At 44.0% G+C, this 23,327-nt stretch overlaps 1 protein-coding gene across 4 annotated transcripts in view; it reads left to right on the forward strand.

Annotated features, from left to right (window-relative positions):
• The first annotated feature begins 10,232 nt into the window (after nt 1-10,232).
• CDKL3 (cyclin dependent kinase like 3) overlaps nt 10,233-23,327 on the forward strand; it is a 48,729-nt gene continuing 35,634 nt past the window's right edge. For 3 of the 4 annotated variants that reach the window (XM_077326829.1, XM_077326831.1, XM_077326832.1), the window contains exons 1-3: nt 10,233-10,353; nt 12,808-12,989; nt 14,407-14,601. In XM_077326829.1, coding sequence (XP_077182944.1) covers nt 10,287-10,353; nt 12,808-12,989; nt 14,407-14,601 — 444 coding nt within the window. In that variant the 5' untranslated portion in view covers nt 10,233-10,286. Of the gene's footprint in view, nt 10,396-12,807; nt 12,990-14,406; nt 14,602-23,327 lie in introns of all 4 variants that reach the window. The other variant, XM_077326830.1, reaches the window with a different exon arrangement.

Raw genomic sequence — 23,327 nt, forward strand, 5'->3', positions numbered from 1 at the left:
GCTACTGACAATCCGCAAGCAGGTTACAAAACATCATGGAATTTGACTATTAACTGCAAACATTGCTTGTAAACCATCATAGTGCAAGGAGGCTGAGATTGAAGAATTGGAAGGAGGGAAAAACCCTAATAGAGGTCAGGCGCCTGATACATTATGCCGTTACTTCCTCTGCAAGAATTTCCTCCTGAACAATTCTGGGGTCTGCCCACTCCCTTACAAACCAAACCAACTACAACAGTAATTTTCCAAGGCCCTGCTTCAGGTGTCCCAGCTTTCTGAGATTAAGCAGGTTGCAGTCTGAGGGAGGAGCTTTTTGGTTGTGGCACCCAAACTCTAGAACTGCCCCTCCAGAAAGTTTGTCATCACCTGTTGCCAACTTTCATCAATGGGTGAAGTCATTTTTGTTTTGTCTGATGTTTCCATTTATCATCCATTCTAGGTGTGTTTAACTGCTATTTTTATATTATTGTATGTATGTTTTAGCTTTGGTTTTGTTTTAAAATGTGTTTTTGTTTGGTTTAAATGTTTATTAAGGTATATATTTATTATTATTATTATGATTTATTTTTGAGCCCCCGGGGGAGGATGGTATATAAATAAATAATAAACAAACCAACAAATAAATAAATAAATAATGTGTGCTCTTAATTTGTTAGCTGCCTTCATGACTCTGAGGACATTTTGTAAATAAACAGTATCCCAGGAGAGTTGGATAAAAAATATAGAGCTGGGTGTTGGTGGCTCCTTTTTACAAACCATTAAATTATCCTTTCAATGGATTTAAATAGAGATTGAGTAGCATGTGAGACAGACTTTCTCAACCTTTTTGCCATTGAGAAACCCCTGAAACGTTCTTCAGGCTTTGAGAAACCCTGGAAGTGATGTCAGCAGGCCATACCTTCCTGCCATGTGTCCAGAGGTCACATCACCAGAAGTGTCATCACCAGACCAGCAAGGGTTTGTTTAGCCTGGGCCCCTTCCTTTCCCACCCCCTCTAGGTCCATCATTGGCCATTGGGGGGGGGGGCAGGTAGACATGACCATATATAGTCATATCACCTGGTACATAAAAAAAAATTAAAATATATACAAACTTATGTCCCATCCCATTCGAGAAACCCTTCCAGGATTGTCAGGAAACCCCAGGGTTTCATGAAATTCTGGTTGAGAAAGCCTGATGTGAGACAGGAGTGAATCTTGCAGGACCCCACAGGGCAGATCCCACAGTGCAGAAAACTTGTCCCCTACAGCAGCTGTCCCCAACCCCCGGGCCGGGGGCCGGGATCGGTCCATGGAGCAGTCAGTACCGGACCCCGGCTCCTCCTTGTCCTCCTCCCTGGCTGCTGCCTCGGGGGCTGCCCTGCCACTCTGCCACTGGCTCACCTTTGGTGCTCTCCAGGGGCTGCCATGGCTGGGGCTCCCCCTCAGCATGGCACTGTGCAGCTGCTGCTGGCATCGCCCCACAGTGGGTGCCGGGAAGTCAGGGGCGCCGGCAGGAAAGTAAGTGGAGCAGGGGCTCAGGCGGCGGCGACATCCCTTGGCAAAAGACTCCCCCCCACCCCAGGCCTCAGTAAAATTGTCAAGTGTTGACCGGTCCCCAATGATAAAAAGGTTGGGGAACACTGCCCTACAGCAGTCATCTGAGTCCTGCCCATAAGCAATGGTTGAAGCCAGCAGAAGCACATCCCTTAATCCCAACTGCTACTTCCAAACAGCTAAACAGGATGAGATGGTCCACTGTGTCAAAGGCTGCTGAGAAGAAAAGTTGGTTTTTATACCCCACTTTTCACTACTCAAAGGAATCTCAAAGTGTCTTACAATCACCTAACCCTGGTGTAGGCGCCAGCTTGGTGTAGTGGTTAAGAACAGCAGCTTCTGATCTGGAGAGCCTGGTTCCATTCCCTGCTCCTCCACATGCAGCCAGCTGGGTAACCTTGGGCCCATCACAGTCCTAATAGTACTGTTCTCACACAGCAGTCCTGTCAGAGTACTCTGAGTCCCACCTACATCACAGGGAGAGGATGGGAAGGTTATTGTAAGCCTCTTTGAGATTCCTTTGGGAAGTGAAAAGTGGGGTATTCTTCTCCCAACAGATGCCCTGCTCTGTGAGAACAGCTCCAACAGGACTGTGACTAGCCCAAGGTCACCCAGCTGGCTGCATGAGGAAGAGTGGGGAATCAAACCCAACCTCTCCAGTTTAGAAGCCAGTATACCAAGCTGCCCCTCTGAGCTCAATGCAATTTACTTTTTAATAAATATGCTTACATAGTACATTGTAAGGACTGTACATTTACCTAGGAGCAATATCCACTGAGAGTAAATTTTTAAGAATGTTGAACTAAGATCTAGGAGGTAGGTTAGAAGTGCACTGGTATGTGCCGTACTTTAGATTGTGCCCTAATGAGTCTTCTTTCAGCTTAAGTGGCTTTTCTGTTGGGCCTTTTCTACACCCAGGATTTGGCCCGACTCACCGCTCATCTCTTGGAGCACCCCAGTTAGAATATTTATTCTTCAAAGTACCACCCTTATAGAGGTCCTCTCTGAGTCCAAGTTTATTCTCATGTCTCCAAGAGATATATTTGGAGACTTTTCCTTAGTATGGGAGCCTCTCCTTTCATCTTGTTTACCATCTCATAGTCCCCATTATTACATCATATGAGTTCATTTAAATATTAGACCACTGAAGACCTCAAGGGAGGTTAAAACATGTTTGGTTATCTGTTTCTTGTAATTCATACATGTGTCAAAATGTTTTTTGGATTTGTGCAGTAGTGCTTGATACCTGTAGGTGTTTTAAGTTTTATATGTGCCCATGTATTGAAACAAATCTTTGCATTTTAATATCTGTTCCTATGTTCCACATATGTCTGGTAAGGCCTTGGAGGAGGAGTGTGTCTCATGGTTTGAATGCCACATAACATCCACTCAGGGTGGCTGTCCCGCCCCTGAGTGCCTTCTCCTCCAACTGGCTTGTCTGTCTGTCCAGCAGCCAGCCAATCGCCTTCAGTCCCTCACCTCTGACCACCCCATCCTCCTTTCACTTCCCTCTGATGCTGCAGATCTTTGCTGCGTGAGAGCTACCCCTGCCCCCCTTCCCGGGGGGGGCTCCAGCCTGCAGCCTTTCCAGGTCCTGGGTGGAGGGGGAGGCTATCCACAGAGTTCTTCCACACACCCCCAATCTAGCACCTGTTGTATTCCTGAATGCAAGGGGCTTGGCCCCTAGTTTAATACATATTCTGCTATTGTTCAACCTTTTAGTTTCTTAGCTTATATACACAGATTGGGTCAGTTTGTTCCCTCTTTTGTTGTTTCATCCAGAAGAAACAAAAAAATGTCCCAGGCATTTCCCTCCCATTTAAGGATGTGATATTGCATCGGTATGCGATACCACAAAGAAAAAAAAATGCCCATGTTGCCCTGCCGTGCTGTGAAACCTTGCTGCCCCAGCTGCCTTGTGGGAACACAAATCTGGGACATACGAGGTGCAGCAGACCAAATGCTCCTCCATGCAGGAGCGGGAAGAGGCAGGGCAACCTGCCCCAGCTCCAGCTTGAGGCAGCAGCCTGGCATGGAGCCTTGGTGAAGGTCAAGGAGGAAGAGCCACTTAAACTGGAAGAAGGCTCCAAATTTTGCTTAGTGGATTGCAACAGGATTCTCTCTCCATATTCCCTACCTCACAGGGTTTTTAGGATAAAATGGAGAGAGCCTTGCATGCTGCTCTGAATTATTTGGAGGAAACTTAGGACAAAAATGTTATAGATGAGTAACTCTCTCTTTGAAACCAACGGGACTTTTGACAAAATATGCCTAGGACTGTTAAATAATCTTAATCTGTTTACTTCAGTGAATACACTTTATCTCAAGAGTTAGCTGCCAACACATTAGTTCAACTGACATGATTTTATTCATAAATTTAATTTCATTCAGGCTTGACTTCAAATAAAACTGTAAACAACAAAATAATTCAGAGTCTTTATGATTTGCACTTTTCCACCACCATTCCTTTCCTGTAAGTTAATAGCTTCTGTTTGTTGAAAAATTCATTTTAGGAGGCAGATGCTGATTATTTCTCTCTACTGTTAATTGGCAACAGAGCAGAGCTGATTTTTATTGCTGCTATTTACCATTTTGACTTCCTTAAGTGAAAACATTATCTTCTCTATATGACACTATGTTATTCAGTAATGTACACCATAATTTACTGAGTGAGTTTTTGAGACTGGAAGATTGTTACTTCAAGGGCATGTAGTCAAGGCATCATTGAACTTGTTCAGTCAAGGAAATGGGAAAATAACTTTAAACTGACAGCAATTCCATTTTTTGGTTATGTTGTACATCAGTCTCTGCTTTCTCATTATCATTCCTCGATGAAGTGATAACATCTTATTATGTTTCACATTAATTCCAGTGTCATGATTTTGTTCAAGGCTTTTATAATATCTTCATTAATTCACATTGACTGATTATTATCATTTTCCCCAGTGTCTCCTGTATCAGAAAATCATCATACATTCATCAAAAAAATCTTAACAGCTTGAAAGACTGGAAATGGCATTTTAGCTGTCCTGATTATTTTTATCCAGTGATTTTATATTAAATCCTTGAACATTAATTTAAACATTAAAGTTATGAAGTCACCGTTTTTTATGTTTATTTTGTGAATGAAGTGAGCTGCGAAGATTAGCTTTTCCTGAACACATTACTTGGAAGTAAATCATATAGACCAGGATCCATAGAGTTGCTCAGGCTTGTACAAGAGCCTTGTCCTAGCACAATACAATTTTTGCAGTGCACAAACTGTCTTTGACAGTGGTTGCTATGTTATTGGAAATTGCTCTCGAAACTCCCTTTAGTTCCAGTGAACCCATTCTTGTCAGCAAGGAAACTGTTGTTTCAGAAAAACAAGTCTAATAGTTGCTGGACTCATGAAAATAGTTTTGTTACTATGCATAAAGGTTGCAATAAACTGTATGAGGGTGAGTTGCAGACTGCAAGGAATCTATTACCAGTGTCATATAAAAAGCATTGCTTGAGTTGTAAAAAACAAGAGCAGCATACTGGATAATATGCTGGACTTGCAATAGAGATGTGGATTCATACTCTTTTTCAGTCATGCAACTCACTGAACAACTTCGGGCTTGATTCAGAAGAGGAGATGCAAATGTCATTATTATTATTATTGTTATTATTATTATTAATGATGATGATGATGATGATAATAATAATAATAATAATAAGACATAAAAGGTTACTATGGGCAGGTATAATATCTAGACTTATTATGGTACCTGCCTCTACTGGACCAAATCTGAAATGATTTGTTCTAAATAACAATTACACACATTCCAATCTAAAACTTATAGAATCATAGAACCATAGAATCATAGAGTTGGAAGGGGCCATACAGGCCATCTAGTCCAACCCCCTGCTCTATGCAGGATCAGACCAAAGCATCCTAAAGCATCCAAGAAAAGTGTGTATCCAACCTTTGCTTGAAGACTGCCAGTGAGGGGAGCTCACCACCTCCTTAGGCAGCCTATTCCACTGCTGAACTACTCTGACTGTGAAAATTTTTTCCTGATATCTAGCCTATATCTGCAGCCAACAGGAACAGCATCCTGCCCTCCTTCAAATGACAACCTTTCAAATACTTAAAGAGGGCTATCATGTCCCCTCTCAACCTCCTTTTCTCCAGGCTGAACATTCCCAAGTCCCTCAACCTATCTTCATAGGGCTTGGTCCCTTGGCCCCAGATCATCCTCGCCGCTCTCTCTATACCCTTTCAATTTTATCTATGTCCTTCTTGAAGTGAGGCCTCCAGAACTGCACACAGTACTCCAGGTGAGGTCTGACCAGTACCATATACAATGGGACTATGACATCTTGTGATTTTGATGTGATGCCCCTGTTGATACAGCCCAAAATGACATTTGCCTTTTTTACTGCTGCATCACACTGCCTGCTCATGTTTAGTTTACAATCCACAAGTACCCCAAGGTCTCGTTAACACACAGTATTACCTAGAAGTGTATCCCCCATCCAGTACGTATGCTTTTCATTTTTCTGACCCAGATGCAGAACTTTACACTTATCTTTATTAAATTGCATCTTGTTCTCATTTGCCCTTTTTTCCATTGTGTTCAGATCTCCTTGAACTCTGTATCTTCTGGAGTATTTGCCAGTCCTCCCAATTTGGTGTCATCTGCAAACTTGATGAGTAGTCCCTCCACCCCCTCATCTAGATCATTAATAAATAAACAACATCAACCGAATTTCCACGATCCAGCAAACCTGTTACTTGATCAAAAAAGGAAACCAGGTTGGTCGGACATGACTTGTTGGAGACAAATCCATGCTGACTTCCTTGGATTACCAAATTGTCCACCATATGTTTGCAGATCGCTCCCTTTAATATCTGCTCCATTATCTTACCCAAAACAGAGGTCAGACTCACTGGTCTGTAGTTTCCTGGATCATCCTTCCTCCCTTTTTTGAAGATTGGAATAACGTTTGCTCTCTTCCAGTCCTCCGGGACATCTTCAGTCCTTAAAGAGGTCCCGAAGATGATGGACAAGAGTTGTGCAAGTTCTCTGGAAAGTTCTTTGAGCACTCTCGGGTGCCTTTCATCCAGCCCAGGGGATTTGAACTCATCCAGTGCAGCTAAATGCCTCTCGACAACCTCTCTGTCCATGTCAACCTGCCACCCAGACACTATCTCTTGGCTACTGCCATGTCTAGATGTGCCTAAACCCTTTGACCTATGGGAAAAACAGATGTAAAATAGGCGCTGAGCCTTTCTGCTTTCTCTGCATTAGAGTTTGTCTTAGAGCTCCTGAAGTGTTTTCGTCTTTCTGGGATAGTCATTGATTGAGCATGCAATAGCTCTTGTTTGAGTAGCGCCCACCCTTCACATGCTCCCTTCCCTTCCAGCATTCTCGTCCATGGTATGAGACTCATAATGTCTCTGAGTTTATTAAAGTTTGCCCTACGAAAATCCAACATCCGCGTCTGGCTACAAGCTTCCTTGCCTCCCCATCTCAAAAGGAATTCTATGAGGACATGGTCACTTCCCCCTAGGGTCCAAACTTGTCCACTGATTACCTGTTTCAGTGCACATGTGAGGATTCAGACACATACATGAAGTTCTACATGAGCAAAGGGTCCTTATCCACTGCAGCATTGGAGAAAGCATGCACAAAGCAAGCTTTACAGGCACTGAACCAGTCAATCAGCCGTGTTCTCAGAAAACTATGTGTACATCCCCAATATCTTCTCAACTATGACTCAAGGTAGTTACATGGAAGTCACTTTCACTGAAATACATGGGATCAATTTCCAAGTAATACGCTTTAAATTATTGCTAACAGTATGAACAGTATCCATTATGTAAACTGAGAAAAAGGAGTTTTTACCACTGTTTTAAAGAAGCAGACTGCACGTTAACGCTCTTAATGGTTCCTACACTGTTGTACCAAGTACATTAAAGCTAATGGGTGAAAAGTGTGGCTTTTACTACACAGTGTTTCTGAAACTTTATGAAATCTCAACCCTCCTACTACAGTTTCTATACATCACAAACTCACTCATCATTCTGTCATCCTAAAAAGACCTATGTCTGTCCACAACTTCTCTTAGCTGACCACCACTCCCACCCACCCCACCATTTTCCACTTGCTCCTAAAAGCCCCCCCCCAAAAAAAATAATTGCATTCTAGTCTGCAAAAATGCCTCAGGGTCACATTCTAGTGACTTCATTTTAGCACCAATTCTAGTAGGCCCACACTTTCAGATACCCTGAATAATGACTATTTTTAGGTCAGCTATATACAGGGCACTGAACTTTTTCTAGATCACATCCATCATTTGATGTATGTGGTTGCGCTCTGCACCATTTAAAATTAAATTCTGATAGTGGGACAAAGCCATTAAGAGCAATTATATTTACTTAAATGGACTTAAGATTATACTATAAAAGGTTCCTGATTGTTGTCAGAAGCAATATCTATGAGTTTGTAGAGGCAAGCCAGTTCTGTTCTTTGTCCCTTGCATAAGTGGGAAGTAGCTAGGGATATGCAATACAAAAGGAGCTGGTGCAGGATAATTTCTTATGGTATACTTTTCAAGATCCATTGACAAACCATTATACAAGTCTAAATATGTTTGCTATAAAGTTAGGAATCTGAAAGTTTGACCAGCAGCAGATTATATTAAATATTAAAATGCAAATATTTATTTCGATACATGTATCATGCACTGTTGCACAAATCCAAAAGATTTTGACACAGAAACTCAGAAAACCAAATGTGTTTCAACCCCTCTAGGGGTAGTCTTCAGTGGTCTAATATTTAAAAACACTCATGTGATGTAATAATGGGGACTATACGGTGGGAAACAATATGAATGTCTATAAGATACAATAGAATACACTCAGACTGAGAGAGGGATTCAATAAGGTGACACTTTGAAGAATTACTTTAATTGGTGGGCTCCAAGAGATTTATTTGGATACATTTTAAAAGTATGGGAACCTCTTCATTCATATTGAAACATGTTTGGTTTTTTGGTTTTTTGTCATTTATCCAAGTGCGAGGATGTTTTGGATTTGTGCAATAGTGCGTGATATATGTTGATGTTTTAAAGTTTTATATGCGCCCATGTATAGAAATAAATATTTGTATTTCAGTATTTAATATATTCTGCTGCTGTTCAACCTTTCAGGTTCCTAGCTTGTGTATACAGATTTGGGTTACTTTGTTCCCTCTTTTGTTGTTCCATTGCTGTACAACTATACATTTTTCAGTATTCATGGCTGGTAATAAGAAAGTTATGACAGATTGTTGAAGGAAAGGAACAGACATAATTAAGGTCACGGGGAACAGGCTAGTTGCAGAGCTAAGACTGTGGAAATGAGTTGCCCTAGTTTGCTCTCTATGACTCAGTCATGAGTCCCAGTTTGTGGACATATGTTTCCAAGGACAGCCAAACATCTGCCCAGGGCCTACCAATTTTGTATTACTACTTGATATTATCTTTGATGAAATTGCAGCCTTTATTAAATTGCTAGGCAACACAAGATCACCATCACCTTTCATTTTAGATATCAGCAACTGCAGAACCATCTCCGACCTAGACTTTACAGCAAACAAATCTTAAAATAAGTGTAATCTTCTCAGATAGTAAGGTAGCATTACTATCCCCGTACTGTAGACTGGGGACTGAGGTTGAGAGTTAGCAGTTTGTCTGTGGTCACCCAGACAGTTTAACGCACTGGAGGTTTCATGCCGGGCTGCAGGCTGGAGTTTTAGTTGTGGCAGGTTGGCCACCTCTTCCTACACCCACACGGGGGAGCATTTGGCCCAGTATGCCTCATCCTCCCCCAATTTGTGCTCCTGGACGGGAGCTGGGGCAGTGAAGTTCCCAGTGCATAAACAGTCCCAGGGGGCTCCTGGCTGAATTCTGAATCAGCAGTCAGCTCATTCTCTTAGCCAATATCCTACACCCACTCCACTATGAACACATTCTTTTAAAAGTTTATTGATTCTGGGGCTGAGTCTGTAAACCTGGTAAATTGAGAATGTCATTCCAAGGAGCTATGGTAACCTGAAAATGATACAAATTATTTCTCTAGCAGGGAGTCTGTCCCCAGTAAGGTAGGCCTGAGCAGAATTTGGAGTGGACCTAAAGATTGTTCTTAGTTCATCAAAATCGTTCTGTTTTTTGTTTTCCTCCAGCACTTTGATAGAACTGATAGGAAGGGCTTGAGCTAGATTGCACTGAGTACAGACGGTTCCTATTTAAGTAGACTTGCACCTACACGAATGTGCATGTTTTCATTCACAGCGGCTTCTGTAGCAGCACGGTAATGGATGGTTGTTTTATGTCGTTTTAATTAACCATGGTTCCCTCCCCGCTCCCACACACACTTGCCAGCAGACTGTGATGAAGAACCCAGCGCTGAGGCGTCACACATGAAAGTCAGGTTAAAAACTATCCAGAGACGGGTAGCAAAAAGCATTCCAGCCTGATTATGCAACCTGAGAATAAAGCACCGTGAGACACTTGACATTTCCCGAAAGTGCCAACCACAGGGGTGCCGGCAGCCTCGCGGAATAGCTGCTCTGGAGAAACCTTGCCATGTTTGGGGGCGCTTTTCTTCCGCGGCCCGGCCTCCTGCATCGCCCACCCTCGCTCTTCTTTCCCCGCCCGGGCATCTCTAGAACGCGACGAGATCAAAGGAGCACCGCCCTCTGACGTAGACAGGCCGGCTGTTTAGAGCAGCCTGTTGCTATGGTAACAAGGCCGGTTTGCTGGCCTGGGCCAGGGCGGAGTCAACATGGGGAGTTCTCGAGAGCAGGTCAGAGGCCCTCTAGCTTGGCCCCAGAAGAGGGCTGTTTCGGTGCGTCACGGAACAAGGGTGGCTCCGACGGCTGTCACGTGGAGGCGGGAGGGGACGCGGGGCGGGGCTGATTGGTGGCGCGCGTGGGAGCAGCCAAGCTCGCTCTGCAAGAGACGCTCAGAAGAGCCCTGCAGGACGGGGGATTTCTCTCTCTCATACGTACAACTGCAGCCTTTCATTTTCCGAAAACGGGACGATGCACAGCTCCAAAGCACAGAAATGCGATCTGGGATTTTCCCGCTCTTTATGGAAGTTAACTAGTGAATGATCTATGGACTTCGCTTTGTTTGGAATTTGAATCATACTTTCCCCACTGTACTCATTGTATCTTATGCCCCTTAATCTTGCGGTTCCCTCCCCACCCTAAAATATTCACAGAGTAAAGATTCACGCATTGTATCTGAAGCAGTGGGTGGTAGGCTATAGAGATTGATGCGGGAATGAATATGTTGTTGGCCATTATGGTGCCTTTGCTGGAGCAATGGATTTATTGATTTATTTAAAACTTTGATTTTGGCTGCCTTTCCACTGAGCTGGGACTCCCAAGGTGCTGAACAATGGGAAAAAAACAAACTTAAAAAAATAACACACACCAAAACAATTAAAAACAAAAAATAAAGCAATACAGCTACTGTCCCCCCAAGAATTATATGTTAAAGGCTGAGATTGAGCATTTTCCTTCTAGTATCCTGAATGTCGGTAGGAGGGTTCCTTTAGAAGCTATTTAGATTTCCCACTGAAAACAGACGAGGGGCTCTCTTTATATGCTTGTTCCAGGAAAAGCCTGAGAGAACTCAGCTAGCATTGTGCTATGCAGAAATGGATGAGAATAAGCCACAGAAACAGATGGCAACCACATTATTGTCTGAGAGATCTTGGTGGATAGCATGTCTTCCTCCCTGCTTCCTGGCAGACACATTTTCCATTTCCCTCTTTTTATGAGCTCCAGTCAAGTGTTTTGGAAGAGAATTGTAATTTAACCTTGTGGGATATTTATTAAGATATTTGAACCATGCATAGAGTAGGATGGCATTTGCAAAGATAGAATGTAGCTTAAGTAATATTGTCCTGCCATGATCAACCATAAGATTTGTTTGCTTATGCATGCACACAAAGGGCTACACCATAGTCAGAGTCCTGAATAGGGTTGCCAGGTCCCCACCAGTAGGGGGTGGGGGTTACGGTTGCCAGATCCAGGTTGGGAAACTCCTGGAGATTTGGGGTTGGAGGCTGGGGACCTCAGTGGGGTGCCATGACATAGAGTCCACTCAAGCAATCCATTTTCTCCAGGGGCCTTGATCTCTAGTCTGGACTGAGTTGAGCTGCAATTATGGGGGATCCCCAGGTCCCACCTGGACTCTGACATGCTCTAATTAGGTAGAAAAGTGGAATACAGATGCTCCAAATGAATAAACAAACCATGAGTGCTCCTTCCCCTTAAAACATAGTGCTGGTTAACAGATTCAATCCATCAGGTCCTTGGTAGGAACCCTGTGCATGACCTATTGGTAACAGTGGAAGTTTCACAGTAGATTAGGTGGATGGTATTAAAAAGAAATTTAGTTTTATTTGATATGTACAGTGCTAATTTATTTCAGGTGGGTTTTCATGGTGAAGCTCCTGGCCACTTGAGTTACAGTTTTTTTACCTATTCAGTAACTGCATGATACTTTAAGACAGTGGTCCCCAACTCCCAGTCTGGGGACTGCAATCAGTCCGTGGATCAGTCGGTACTGGGCCGCGGCTCCTCCTTGTCCTCCTCCCTGGCTGCTACCTTGGGGGCTGCCCTACCACTCTGCCACCGGCTCACCTTTGGTGCTCTCCAGTGGCTGCCATTGCTGGGGCTCCCCTTCTGTGTGGCACTGCACAGCTGCTGCTGGCAGCATCCCCCCAGTGGGCAGCAGGAAGCCAGGGGTGCTGGCGGGAAAGCAAGTGGAGCAGGGGCTCAGGTGGGGGTGGCGGTGTCCCTCGGCAAAAATCCCCCCCCCGGGCCTCAGTAAAATTGTTGACCAGTCCCTGATGATAAAAAGGTTGGGGACCACTGCTTTAAGACCAAGAAAGTTTTATTCAAGGTATAAGCTTTCATGTGTATGCACACTTCTTCACATACATTGAAACGGAAGTTACCAGTATCTGAGGAAGTGTGTACACAAAAGGCTCACAAAAGATTATGCCTTGAATAAAACTTTGTCGTTGTTAAAGATGCCACTGGACTCTGCTGCTTTAGAGCAATATGGCTGCCCACCTGAATTTAGCTGAGAACAAGTTGTTAGGTATAACATAGTATGCTTGAAAGAAACCTCACCTCCCTGTGATAATAGGTCCTCTGCTTAAATTTATCTGTAACCATCCTTTAATTAACAGAGTTCTAAGTGTTTTAAAGTAACATTTTTTTTCCCCCATTCCATGAAGAGATTTCTCACTTGAGTATGGAGATGTATGACGTCCTCGGAAAAGTGGGAGAGGGAAGCTACGGAATGGTAATGAAATGTAAACACAAAGAAACCGGTCATATAGTTGCCATTAAGATGTTTTATGAGAAGCCAGAAAAATCTGTCAACAAAATTGCAATGAGGGAGATAAAGTTCCTAAAGGTTTGGCTCTTTTCTTGGCATTTTGTAAATCAGTGTCTTGAATGGCTTAGCAATAAAATATGTAGCATTATGGTATGTTTTGTTTATTTAGTGGATTATGATGATGATGTTTATATACATGCTCTCTAAGAGACAGAGATGGTTTACCAATCTTTTTAAAAATCAGTAAAAGGGGCAGATACATAAATAATTGGAACCATAATTCAGAGAATCTTAGTTTTTAAAATTAGAGTGTGTGACTTTTTAGAACTCATGATATCCTGAGCAAAGTATACAAAGTATGTTGTAGTGAAATCAATAATATTCTAATATGATTTACTTCAAAGATTATTTTCCATAGACATGAAGGCTAGAGACTTCTTACCTCAGATTTTCAGAGTTTTATATTCAGAATTAAATTTTAGATTAGATGTTCAGATGTTGAAAGTATAATGTTGGATTATTTTGTGTGTGTATTATAAAGAAACAGTACTATTCATTTTCTTATTGTTAATAGTTGATAGTATAATTATTTTTGTGCTTCTGATGGTTAATTTATAATATATTTAAAGGAATTGTATGTGTAGTGGTAACATATGGTTTAATATCACCCAATTTTGGGTGATCCTAGAAGGAATGCAGAGTATGATTACTGGGATGCTCTGGTTCTTTCTGAATGACTATAGAAAATATTAAGAAAATGGTTAGTGCAAGGCAATCTCTAGAGACTCATCAAATGACAGACCATAATAAGAACTGAAAAGAGATTAGGCATGCATAAACATAGTCATTGTTTCAGAATTTAACCATTACAACAAATGAGCAGAAAAGTATTGGTCAAATGTGCTTAGGATTTCTATATGTTGAACAAAATTTTCTGCTGTTTATAAACTGTGAAGATCCTCTTCCTTTTTATATTACATGTAGTAGTTAGTGTGTTTATTGCCATCAAGTTGCTTCCTATTTATAGTGACCCTATGAATGAAAGTCCTCCAAAATATCCTATCCTTAATAGACTTGCTCAGGTCTTACAAACTAAGGGTCATGACTTATTTTATAGAGTCAATCCATCTCCTGTTGGGTTTTCCTTTTTTCTTGCTGCCTTCAGATTTTTCTAGCATTATTGTTTTTTCCAGTGACTTCCATTTCTCATAATGTGACCAAAGTATGATTGCCTCAGTTTGATAATTTTAGCTTCTGAGAGTTCAGGCTTAATTTTATCTAGAACCTATTTATTTGTCTTCTTGGCAGTTCCATGGATTTCTGTAGTGATTTTAAAAAATTCACTAAAAATGTGTTGGTTCAGGTTATATGTCCCAAATGTTAGGAACTATGTTAAACAAAGGGAAGAAGGATTTCTGTATTTGGAAATGTCAGAATACCAGCATTTTTCGCTTAATTCTATACCTAATTTAAAAAAAAATTCTTTTGTCAACAGCAATTTCGTCATGAAAATTTGGTCAATCTGATTGAAGTCTTTAGACTGAAAAAGAAAATTCATATAGTGTTTGAATTTATTGACCATACAATTTTAGATGAACTGCAGCATTACTCTCATGGACTGGAGAACAGAAAGCTTAAAAGATATCTCTTCCAGATTCTTCGAGCTATTGAGTATCTCCACAGCAATAATGTAAGTTGAAACCGGGTATTACTGTCACTTGAATAACTTATCTGATTTGTAAAAGGTTTTACTGGTCCAGCTCTTAAACTGTTTACTCCCTGCTGAGGAATTGCTCACACAATATTTTTGGCTCTCCTTAGAAACTACTTGCCATTCTCAGTGCAGAACTGGGACACTCATAATGCTCTTCTGAACATGAGCACTTGTGACATTTTAGCTCTTGAAGCATGAAACTGGCCAATTTCCTGCCTTCAACTTGACCTATGACTATCTTATCCTTTCTTGACAAGCTTCTACACAATATTGAGAGACTTTGTAATGTGCCTGTTGAAGACTTGGAGATGTCAGTTAGGTAAAGTGAGAGCAACTCATACTGTTCCCAGTTATATGTATGTGTGTGTGTATTCTTCCTCCTAAGGGTTAACAGGAATATTAGCGGATCTATTCTGGTTTCCCAGGTGCCTGTAATGAATTCATCTCATCTACAGGCTATTATCTTTTTCAAGACCAGAGCCAAGAATTAGCTCTTTGGGAGACCAGCTCTCCATTGGATGGGAGGGGGGAGCAGAAAAGGAGATGCAGTATTCTAGAGATTGCCTGTGAATTTGACCCCTGATTGGATTTGTAGTATCACCTGATGTTAGGGGATCAAAGATATAATTGAACTAGAGATCACAAAAGAGGAGGCTGATTTAGAAAACTGTGGTATGGACAATGCTGAGTCATAGGAGAGCGCTTGGACCTCTGGGCTTCAACTCTGGAATGTTGTGACTATATCTTCTGCAGTCAGGTATCTGTCTAGACAGAAAAGTCAGTTTTATTGTTTTTAACAACTTGACTCAATATACTGTGTTGCCTAATAGTAGCCCTTCTTTTGGTTATCTAATAAACCTTTTTCTAACCTTTTAAACAAGATCTGGTTTCATGTGTATGCTTATTATTATTAGATTAGATTAGATTAATTACCTGCCACTCCCAGGCTAGCTGGCTTATTGTGGGTTAAAGTTTAAAAACCTCACAGAAAACCCCATAAAACACAATAATCTTAACATTTATTATCCCTTACTAATCCTAACCCTGCCCACCCCTTCCCTCCTGCTCATCATACCCCCATGCCTGGGGTGGGGAGAGGTAAAGAGAATAGCCCAATGTTTTGGCTGTTCAGAGGAGAGGCCCACTGATATTAACTGCCCCAGCTTCAACCAAAGACCAGATAGAAGAACTCTGTCTTGTAGACCCTTAGCTTCAAGGAAAAACAGAGTTGAACTCTGCTGGCCTGCCAGAGAGGCAGAGGGTTCAGAGGGAGCCGGATCTGGGTCTTATGTGGATGTAAGCCCCACAAATGGACATCATAGGTTCTGTTTATGGGCAGATCCTGTCATGCCCTTATTATTGCTTTATTCCATCTCCTGCCATATTCTACTTCAGGTTCAAAATGGTAGGAACATTTATTTATTTATTATATACTAGCTGAAAAGCCCATTGCATTCAGGAATGCAATGGGCGCTAGCGGGCAGTGTCAGGAAGAGCGGGCAAAGGCAGTAGCATTGAGGGCGAGCGGGCCGGTTGTGGGGAGGCCGGTAGAAAGTGGGTCGCGTGGCAGTCAGCACGTGGAGGGCATGCTGGCGGCGTCTTGGAAGGAGAGAGAGCAGCAGGTAGCCAATGGCGGCAGCAGGAAGACATCTTTGGGGGCCACGGCAGGGCCGCGGAGCGTCACGCTGGCAGCCAAGGACATCAGGAGCGGCTGGCTGGCCTGGCGGCGGGTGCACAGAGGGCTTGCTGGTGGCGTCTTTGCAGGCCAGGTGACCAATGGCGGTGATAGGAACTTGTCCTTGGCGGCCAGGACAGGGCGGCGGAGTGTCTTGGGGAGCAGCTGGATCGGCAGCGGGCAGCCAGAGGGTGGCCAGAAGGCAGCGTGGTGGCAAGGCCTCCATAGAGTCGGCGGTGCAGTGGTGTGCAGGCGCAGAGCCATGGGGCGCTCCTGGGTAGAAGGCGTGTGTGGTGTGGGTGGGCCCATGGCAGACGGAGGGCTGGGCCACCACCGCGGGGCATGATTCTTGGGACCAGGTGCCTCGGCAGCGGATGGCTGGAAGAAGGCAAGTTGGAGAAGCACAGCCCTCAGCGGCAAAGAGCCATGTGGCGGTAAGGCTGTGCAAGCAGGGCCAGTCGCCTGGGGGAGGCAGGTGCTGGGCGCTTCTGGATTGGCCCGCTGCCTGTGCTGTCCTAAGGCTGGACAGACCCGGACAGCAAACTAGAGACCCGGACAGCGCCGCCCAGATGACCATTTCAACTTTATTTAAAGATTTACTAGTGGCAAAGCCTGTTGTAGCCAGGAATATAATGGGCACTAGAGCTTGGCGGTGGGAAGAGGAAGGGGAGGAGTTGTCCAGTCTGTAAGGACATGGGGTTGAATGTGTGTGTTGTGTGGGAAGTTGTGATGGCATGGTGACAAATGAGGGCATGGGTGTGGAGAGATGGGTGTCAAGAACCTGTGGTTTGGAATATTCATTGAGTGTGGGAGAGGACTGACCTTTGGGAATTATGGCATAGTGGTTACAGATGAGCTTTCCAGAGCCGTGTCTTCAGATATGTGAAGGGAAAATCGGACTGGAGACTCTTCTTAGGGGGATATTACATGGCAACCAATTCCTCCTAGTTATGTTTTCAATGTCATTTCCCTTCTTGTGAATTAGGCCACAGAAACTGAAATGTTCCTCTGCCCTAATCCACAGAGGGTAGTCATAGTACACAGGTGTCCGCCCTGCTCCTTCTGGCTCCATTTCTTTTTCTGCTGATAAAATGTTATGTGCCTCCATGCTTTTTTCACGGTTGCCCCTTAGAAGAAGAGCTGGATTTTTGTACCCTGCTGTTTACTACTCAAAGGAGTTTCAAAGCGGTTTACAAATACCTTTTCCCTTTGTCTCCCCACAATAGAAAACCTGTGAGGGATGTGGGGCTGTGAGAGGTCTGAGAGAACTGGGAATGGCCCATAGTCACCCAGCAGGCGTCAGGTGTCTCAGAGCAGTTTCCAATCACCTTTCCTTCCTCTCCCCATAGCAGACTCCCCATGAGGGAGTTGAGGTAGAGAGCCTCACTTGGAAGATGGCAACTCTAAGAGGAGGTCTCTCTGTGCACAGTAGTCTTGACCTTAGTCAGGTTTATGCATACCTAGGTAGTGTGGAATTCCAGAACATGAATCTACACCAATCTCACAACCTGACCTCCTTTGTGCAATGTTTTCTTGACCTGAAATAGGTTAGGGGGTGCTAGGTGGCTGTGGGGGCATTACACACTTTTGTGGCCCCACTTCCAGACTTCAAGGAATATGTTCATACCAGGAACAGCCAACCTCCAGGTGGGGCCTGGAGATCTCTTGGAATTTCTGCTCATCTCCAGACTATAAAGATCAGCTCCCCAGGCAAAAATAGCTGCTTTGTAGGGGGTGACTGTTTATGGATGCCAGCCTCCAGGTTGGGTCTGAGAATCCCCTGGAAGTACAGTTCATCTCCAGGATGTTAGGCTGAAAGGAAAGATCTTTCCCCTCGCATGCATCTCTTCAAAAGGAATGCATGTGGCCCCAGAATGGTTGCTTGGCTGCCCTTCTGAAGCTTGAGGCCCACTGCTGGCAACTGCAGTCTCTGTTGCCTAATAAAAGTGGATCACCTAATTCCCCCCAAAGTCTCACTGTCTACTTTCCTGTAAAGCTAACTCCACTTGAAATTCTGGGCCACTTATACCTTTGAGTTCATAGGAGTTTTTTATTTACCAGGCAAGGTTGAAAAAAGTCACTTCAGTTCCCAAGTCTCTCCAGCCATTTACTTGTTACTATTTACAGTTTCAGGCTATTAATATTCTTTATTTAGATCTTCCTGCACTTTCCAGACTCGCAGGACTGATACTGGACTGTCTGTCTGTCTGTGCCCCAAAATACAAACAGTTGGTTGTAAGGGCTGGCCAAAGGCCATAGCGCAAGAAGGACATACCCGCACCACTCCACCCCAACCGCAGTCTGCGAGCCTCTATCATTGTCTCTAGAGCGCTGCTGATCTCTAGATTATATTAATCAGCTCTGCAGGCAAAAATGTCTACTTTGGAGGCTGGATTCTGAGGCATTGTACAATTTTGAAGTCCCACCTCCAAATCTCCAGGAATATATCCAACCCAGGGGTAGCCAACATCCAGGTGGAGCCTGGAGAGGTTCTGGAATTACAGCTCATCTGCAGAACCTCTACAACAGCATCCAGTTTCACCTGCACAACAACCCTGTGTGGTAGGCTTTAAATCTACAGAGAGTTGCTTGGCTGTTTCTTCCATTGCAGTATTTTAAGTGAGAAGGGGGTTTTCTGTGGCCTCCCTGTCAGCCAAGTGTTCGGCAGAACTTCCCCCCACGAAGGAAAGCACAAGTACGCCAACAGACCCCTCTGCATTGCTCTTGGAAACACCTCCCTCGCCTCAGTCAGGGGCTGTCAGAGGCTCCTTCACAGCAGGCCTGAAGGGAGGGGGAAGGGAGTGTACTCATCAGCGGTCTGAGGCAAAGTGCGGGAAGTTGTTAGAAGTAGCAGTGAGGACAGCCCTGGGGCAGATGTGGCCTGTCCAAGCCTCCATCCCCCCCCCTTGGCAGCCCTACTGACCTTCTCTCCCTGCAGTGGTCAGGGGCACACTGGCAGCGATGTCGCCAGATTGCCCCTGGCCGGGCAGGGGCGTGGGCTGTGTCACTTCCCTATTGGTCCCAATTCTGAGGGGGGGGGGCAGGACCAGTCTGATCTTTGGTCCAAAGATTGGACTGGGCTTGCCCACTCTTCAACCACCTAGGTCCTAGCTTTTTATTATACAGCAAAGCTGTTCCAGATATACAGCCCTACCTTTCGGCTTAGGGCAGTTTACATTATAACTCTCATATGCAGTACAATGCAGTGAATATTCAATATAAAACTTATTTAATAGCGAACTTATAGGGAGAGTTAGGGAACGCAGAGCCTGGGAATAACTGAGGACTGCTGGACTTAACATGAGTGGAGAGTTGGAGTGGGGAATGGCTGTGGACCAGCCACCGACCAGCCACAGGCAGAGGCAGAGGGCAGTCTGGTGAGTCACGACCAGCCTGTTTTGGAGAGCCAACAATGGGAGAATACTCTGCAGCTGATTTAATGCTGCGTGGTTCATCCCCCTTTTCTCTTCCTTTTTCTCCACCGTCCTTTCATCTGCCCTCTCCCTGAGCGCACGGCAGACTACAACTCCTCCTAGTGTGAAGAACAGCTCTCCCAAAGCTATGGGCTTGGGAAGCTCATTGAGATGGGATGGAACCAACTTAGAGCTCTGGCAGACCTTTCCAGCCATGGCAGGGCAGAAGAGAGCCATGTTGGCTCAAATAAGTCACGACTGAGTGACTCACACTGCTGTTTCTGTTGCCTGAGTAGAGTAAGATGATACAGAGGTTGGACTGTACTTCTACCAGAATTCATCGACAGCTGTGAAGGGAGGAGAAGGCTGTCTGGTACCACCTATTGGTCAAGGAAAGAACCTCTTCTAGTTTTTTGACCTCCAGTCCTTGGAGGAGGGGATTTTTCCCTTTTTTCCCTATTAGTTAGTTAGGCAAGGGGGGGAATGTCAAAGGAGAGCTGCTGGGCATCCAGCAACCCCCTTCTGGATTGCTGCTGTTAACTGTAGTTAGGTTTGGGTGGTTTTTTTGGGATAGGGTGGGATGTGGGTGGGTGGGTGGTTCTCTTAGTCAGTTAGAGTAGCTATAGTGTTAGGTTTAGGTCTGCTCTAGGATAATAACTGGAACGGGGCACATGGCTGGGAGTGAGGATGTGGGGTAGGGGATCCTGCCCGGGACTCTGATTCCTGGGTTTTTGGTCCTGCATCAGCCCCGGCTCTAGGGGTGGGAAGGGGGGTGGCAATTCTTTTCAGAGAGTCTTCCGCCTTCAGGGCTTTCCCTGCGCCATTGATTCTGTGATAGGGTGTGTCAGTCTTGGGTGATGCTATAATTCTAGCATGTAGAGAACAAGTTCTTGGTCCACAAGCAAAGTGTAGAGTGATGTCAAAAGGAATCAGTGCCTACAATAGCAATTGGGCTGGAAAAGAATCTCCAAGTCCTCCTGGGTGTTGCTCCATAGTCAAGTATAAAGTTCTGGTCAGCACAAGGGGCTGAGATCTGTCCATTCCTGCTTACTTCTGGGTAAAACAGTTTTCTTTTATGCTTGCTTCAATGTAGTGGAAAAGGAAGTCACAGCACTACAAACGGGCTGTCACAAACTTCAAATCTTGGAACCACAGGTGGAGGATTAGCCTTCAAACTCAGTCATTGGTGGATTAAGATTGGATCCCACTTTTCTCTCTGGCCATCTCAGACATGGTGTGCCTCACTTTCTTTGGGAAGCTTAATTCGTCATGCCTTCTCACAACCTGCAAATGCCAGCATCCATGCAGAGGCTCTCAAGAGGATTTTGGATCTTATAAACAGGAAACAATATCTTCACAGAGTTAATATCTGGCCTTTTCACTCCTGCCTGTGTCAAGCTCTTGTGTTCGGTCAAAATATAACAAAACAGTTCAAACAGTCCAAAACTTTTGTCCGTTAACAGAGGATTCTTCTAAGTGCAGGCTTATGAAAGCCTTTGTCCCTCCTCTTGATAGGAGAGAGTCACTTAAAAATAGGATAGTAAACAAGAAGTCCAAAAGAATGAAGGGGGTTTGCTTTTATATAGTTCCAGGAGTTAGCCATAACTGCTAAAATCTATATAGGGGGATACTGCATCCATCAGGACCTTTATTTGGCCAAAAGATAGCAGGCAAGCATTATAGTACACAGCAAATCATAATATCTATTGTTATAAGCAATAATAAAAACAAAACAGAGATTTTAACCAAATAAATCTGGGCAGCCAGCTGGTCAGCGAAGACAAATCAAGTCTACTGGACATCCTAGACGAATACCATCCAGGTTAAAACAACATACTTTCGAAGAAAAAAACCATATTTGGCAGCAGGAAATAAACAATTGTGGCCCTGTTTTGCAGAGTTGCACCTCTTATACTTCTTTTATCCAAATTTGGTATGGATTGGAAGGTATAATTCAAGCTTATTGCTAAAACACAAACTAAAACATTGATGTGGAGGGCATTTTTAATCATTTCCCCAATTGTTCTAAACATTGAAAGTGCCAAGGCAATGTATTCTCCTTTGGTAAGCAAGGAAAACCTTAAAATCACAGTCTGGAGTGGAAGTGTAGAGCACTTAAAGCGTCCCTTGAAGGTAGGGGTCAGGAGTGGGCAATATTACAGTGAGCCTCCCTATTGCATAGGCTCCCCTGTGGCATTTAAACATAGGATACATATGAGATACAGGGACATAAGAAAAGGCTTTCCGCCCACACAACAGAAACCAACCATTTGGGAAAGCAAGGCTGGTCGCTTCAGGGGGAATGGTTTCTGTCAGATTATATTGGAGGTCATCACTAATAACATTCAAACAATTCTCCTGAAAAATAAAAACATCCCTCAGCTGCCTTTTCCCATCTGGATGAGACAAAAGGCCTGAGAAACTTCAAAGGAGTAGGGACTTCCCATAAACAAGTGGTCATAAGCGAGTCTACCATAAAGGCAAAATGGGACGTATTAACTATTTCCTTAGCCAAATAAATCCAAATGTTTTGGTCAGAACCTAGTTGTGGAAAACTGGGGGCTCATACTCTGAGGTGGCCCCTAACATAAAATCTATACTTTGTTACTTATATCTGGCCCAATTCACAACACACAAACATCTTCACAAAATATTTTTCCCCAATGGTTGAGCATTAACAATCCTAAACAAACATATTTAAAAGCAGATGATTGAACTTTAAGACCTAATAATTCAAGCACTTTAGTTGCCTTGATGTTGGCAGACATAGCAAACAAATATATTAGCTCGGTAGCTTAGAGTTATATAGAACCTAACAGGCGAACTCAATTGGGAGGGGGAGGGGGGGAGAAAACAAAACTCTAAGTTTGGCAGCACAGAGACAAAAGCGTGGTGTTAACCCTAAATGGGCTAAACAGATAGATTACACAATTGCATTGCTTGTAAGAAATCTTATTTAAAGGATGAAACGATAAAATCCAGTCTTAACAAAAATTAAATATTGCAGCCAAAGTTCTGACTGACAGATACCTAAGTACACAACAACAATTTTTCTTCAAACAGATTAAATAGAGCTGTTGGGCATCCAGCAGGATCCATGGCACAACCCCCCCCTTGGATTGCTGCTGTTAACTGTAGTTAGATTTGGGTGGATTTTTGGGATAGGGTGGGATGTGGGTGGGTGGTTCGCTTAGTCAGTTAGAGTAGCTATAAGGTTTAGGTCTGCTCTAGGATAACAACTGGAACGGGGCACATGGCTGGGAGTGAGGATGTGGGGTAGGGGATCCTGCCTGGGACTCTGATTCCTGTGGTTCTGAGCCAAGGCAATCATAGCAGTGGGGGGAGATTCAATAATAGGAGGGCAGCGATGTATGTAGGTCCGGGAAGTCACTGGTGGTAGAATTTCCACAGCTGGTGGCCTGGTCGATACAGGTGCTGCCTTTCAAATCTCTGTCCGATCCCCAGGTTTGTAGGAGAGAGGGCTAGGGTGGAACTAGCGCTGATATTCTGCAACGGCAGGTCAATCAACAACAAATCCTCAACCTTGCAGGATTACTTCGCAAGGCATGAGGCTGACCTGGCTTGCATGACCGAAACCTGGGTGCATGAGGGCG

The sequence above is a fragment of the Paroedura picta genome, chromosome 3, assembly GCF_049243985.1.
Source record: "Paroedura picta isolate Pp20150507F chromosome 3, Ppicta_v3.0, whole genome shotgun sequence".
NCBI lineage: Eukaryota > Metazoa > Chordata > Lepidosauria > Squamata > Gekkonidae > Paroedura > Paroedura picta.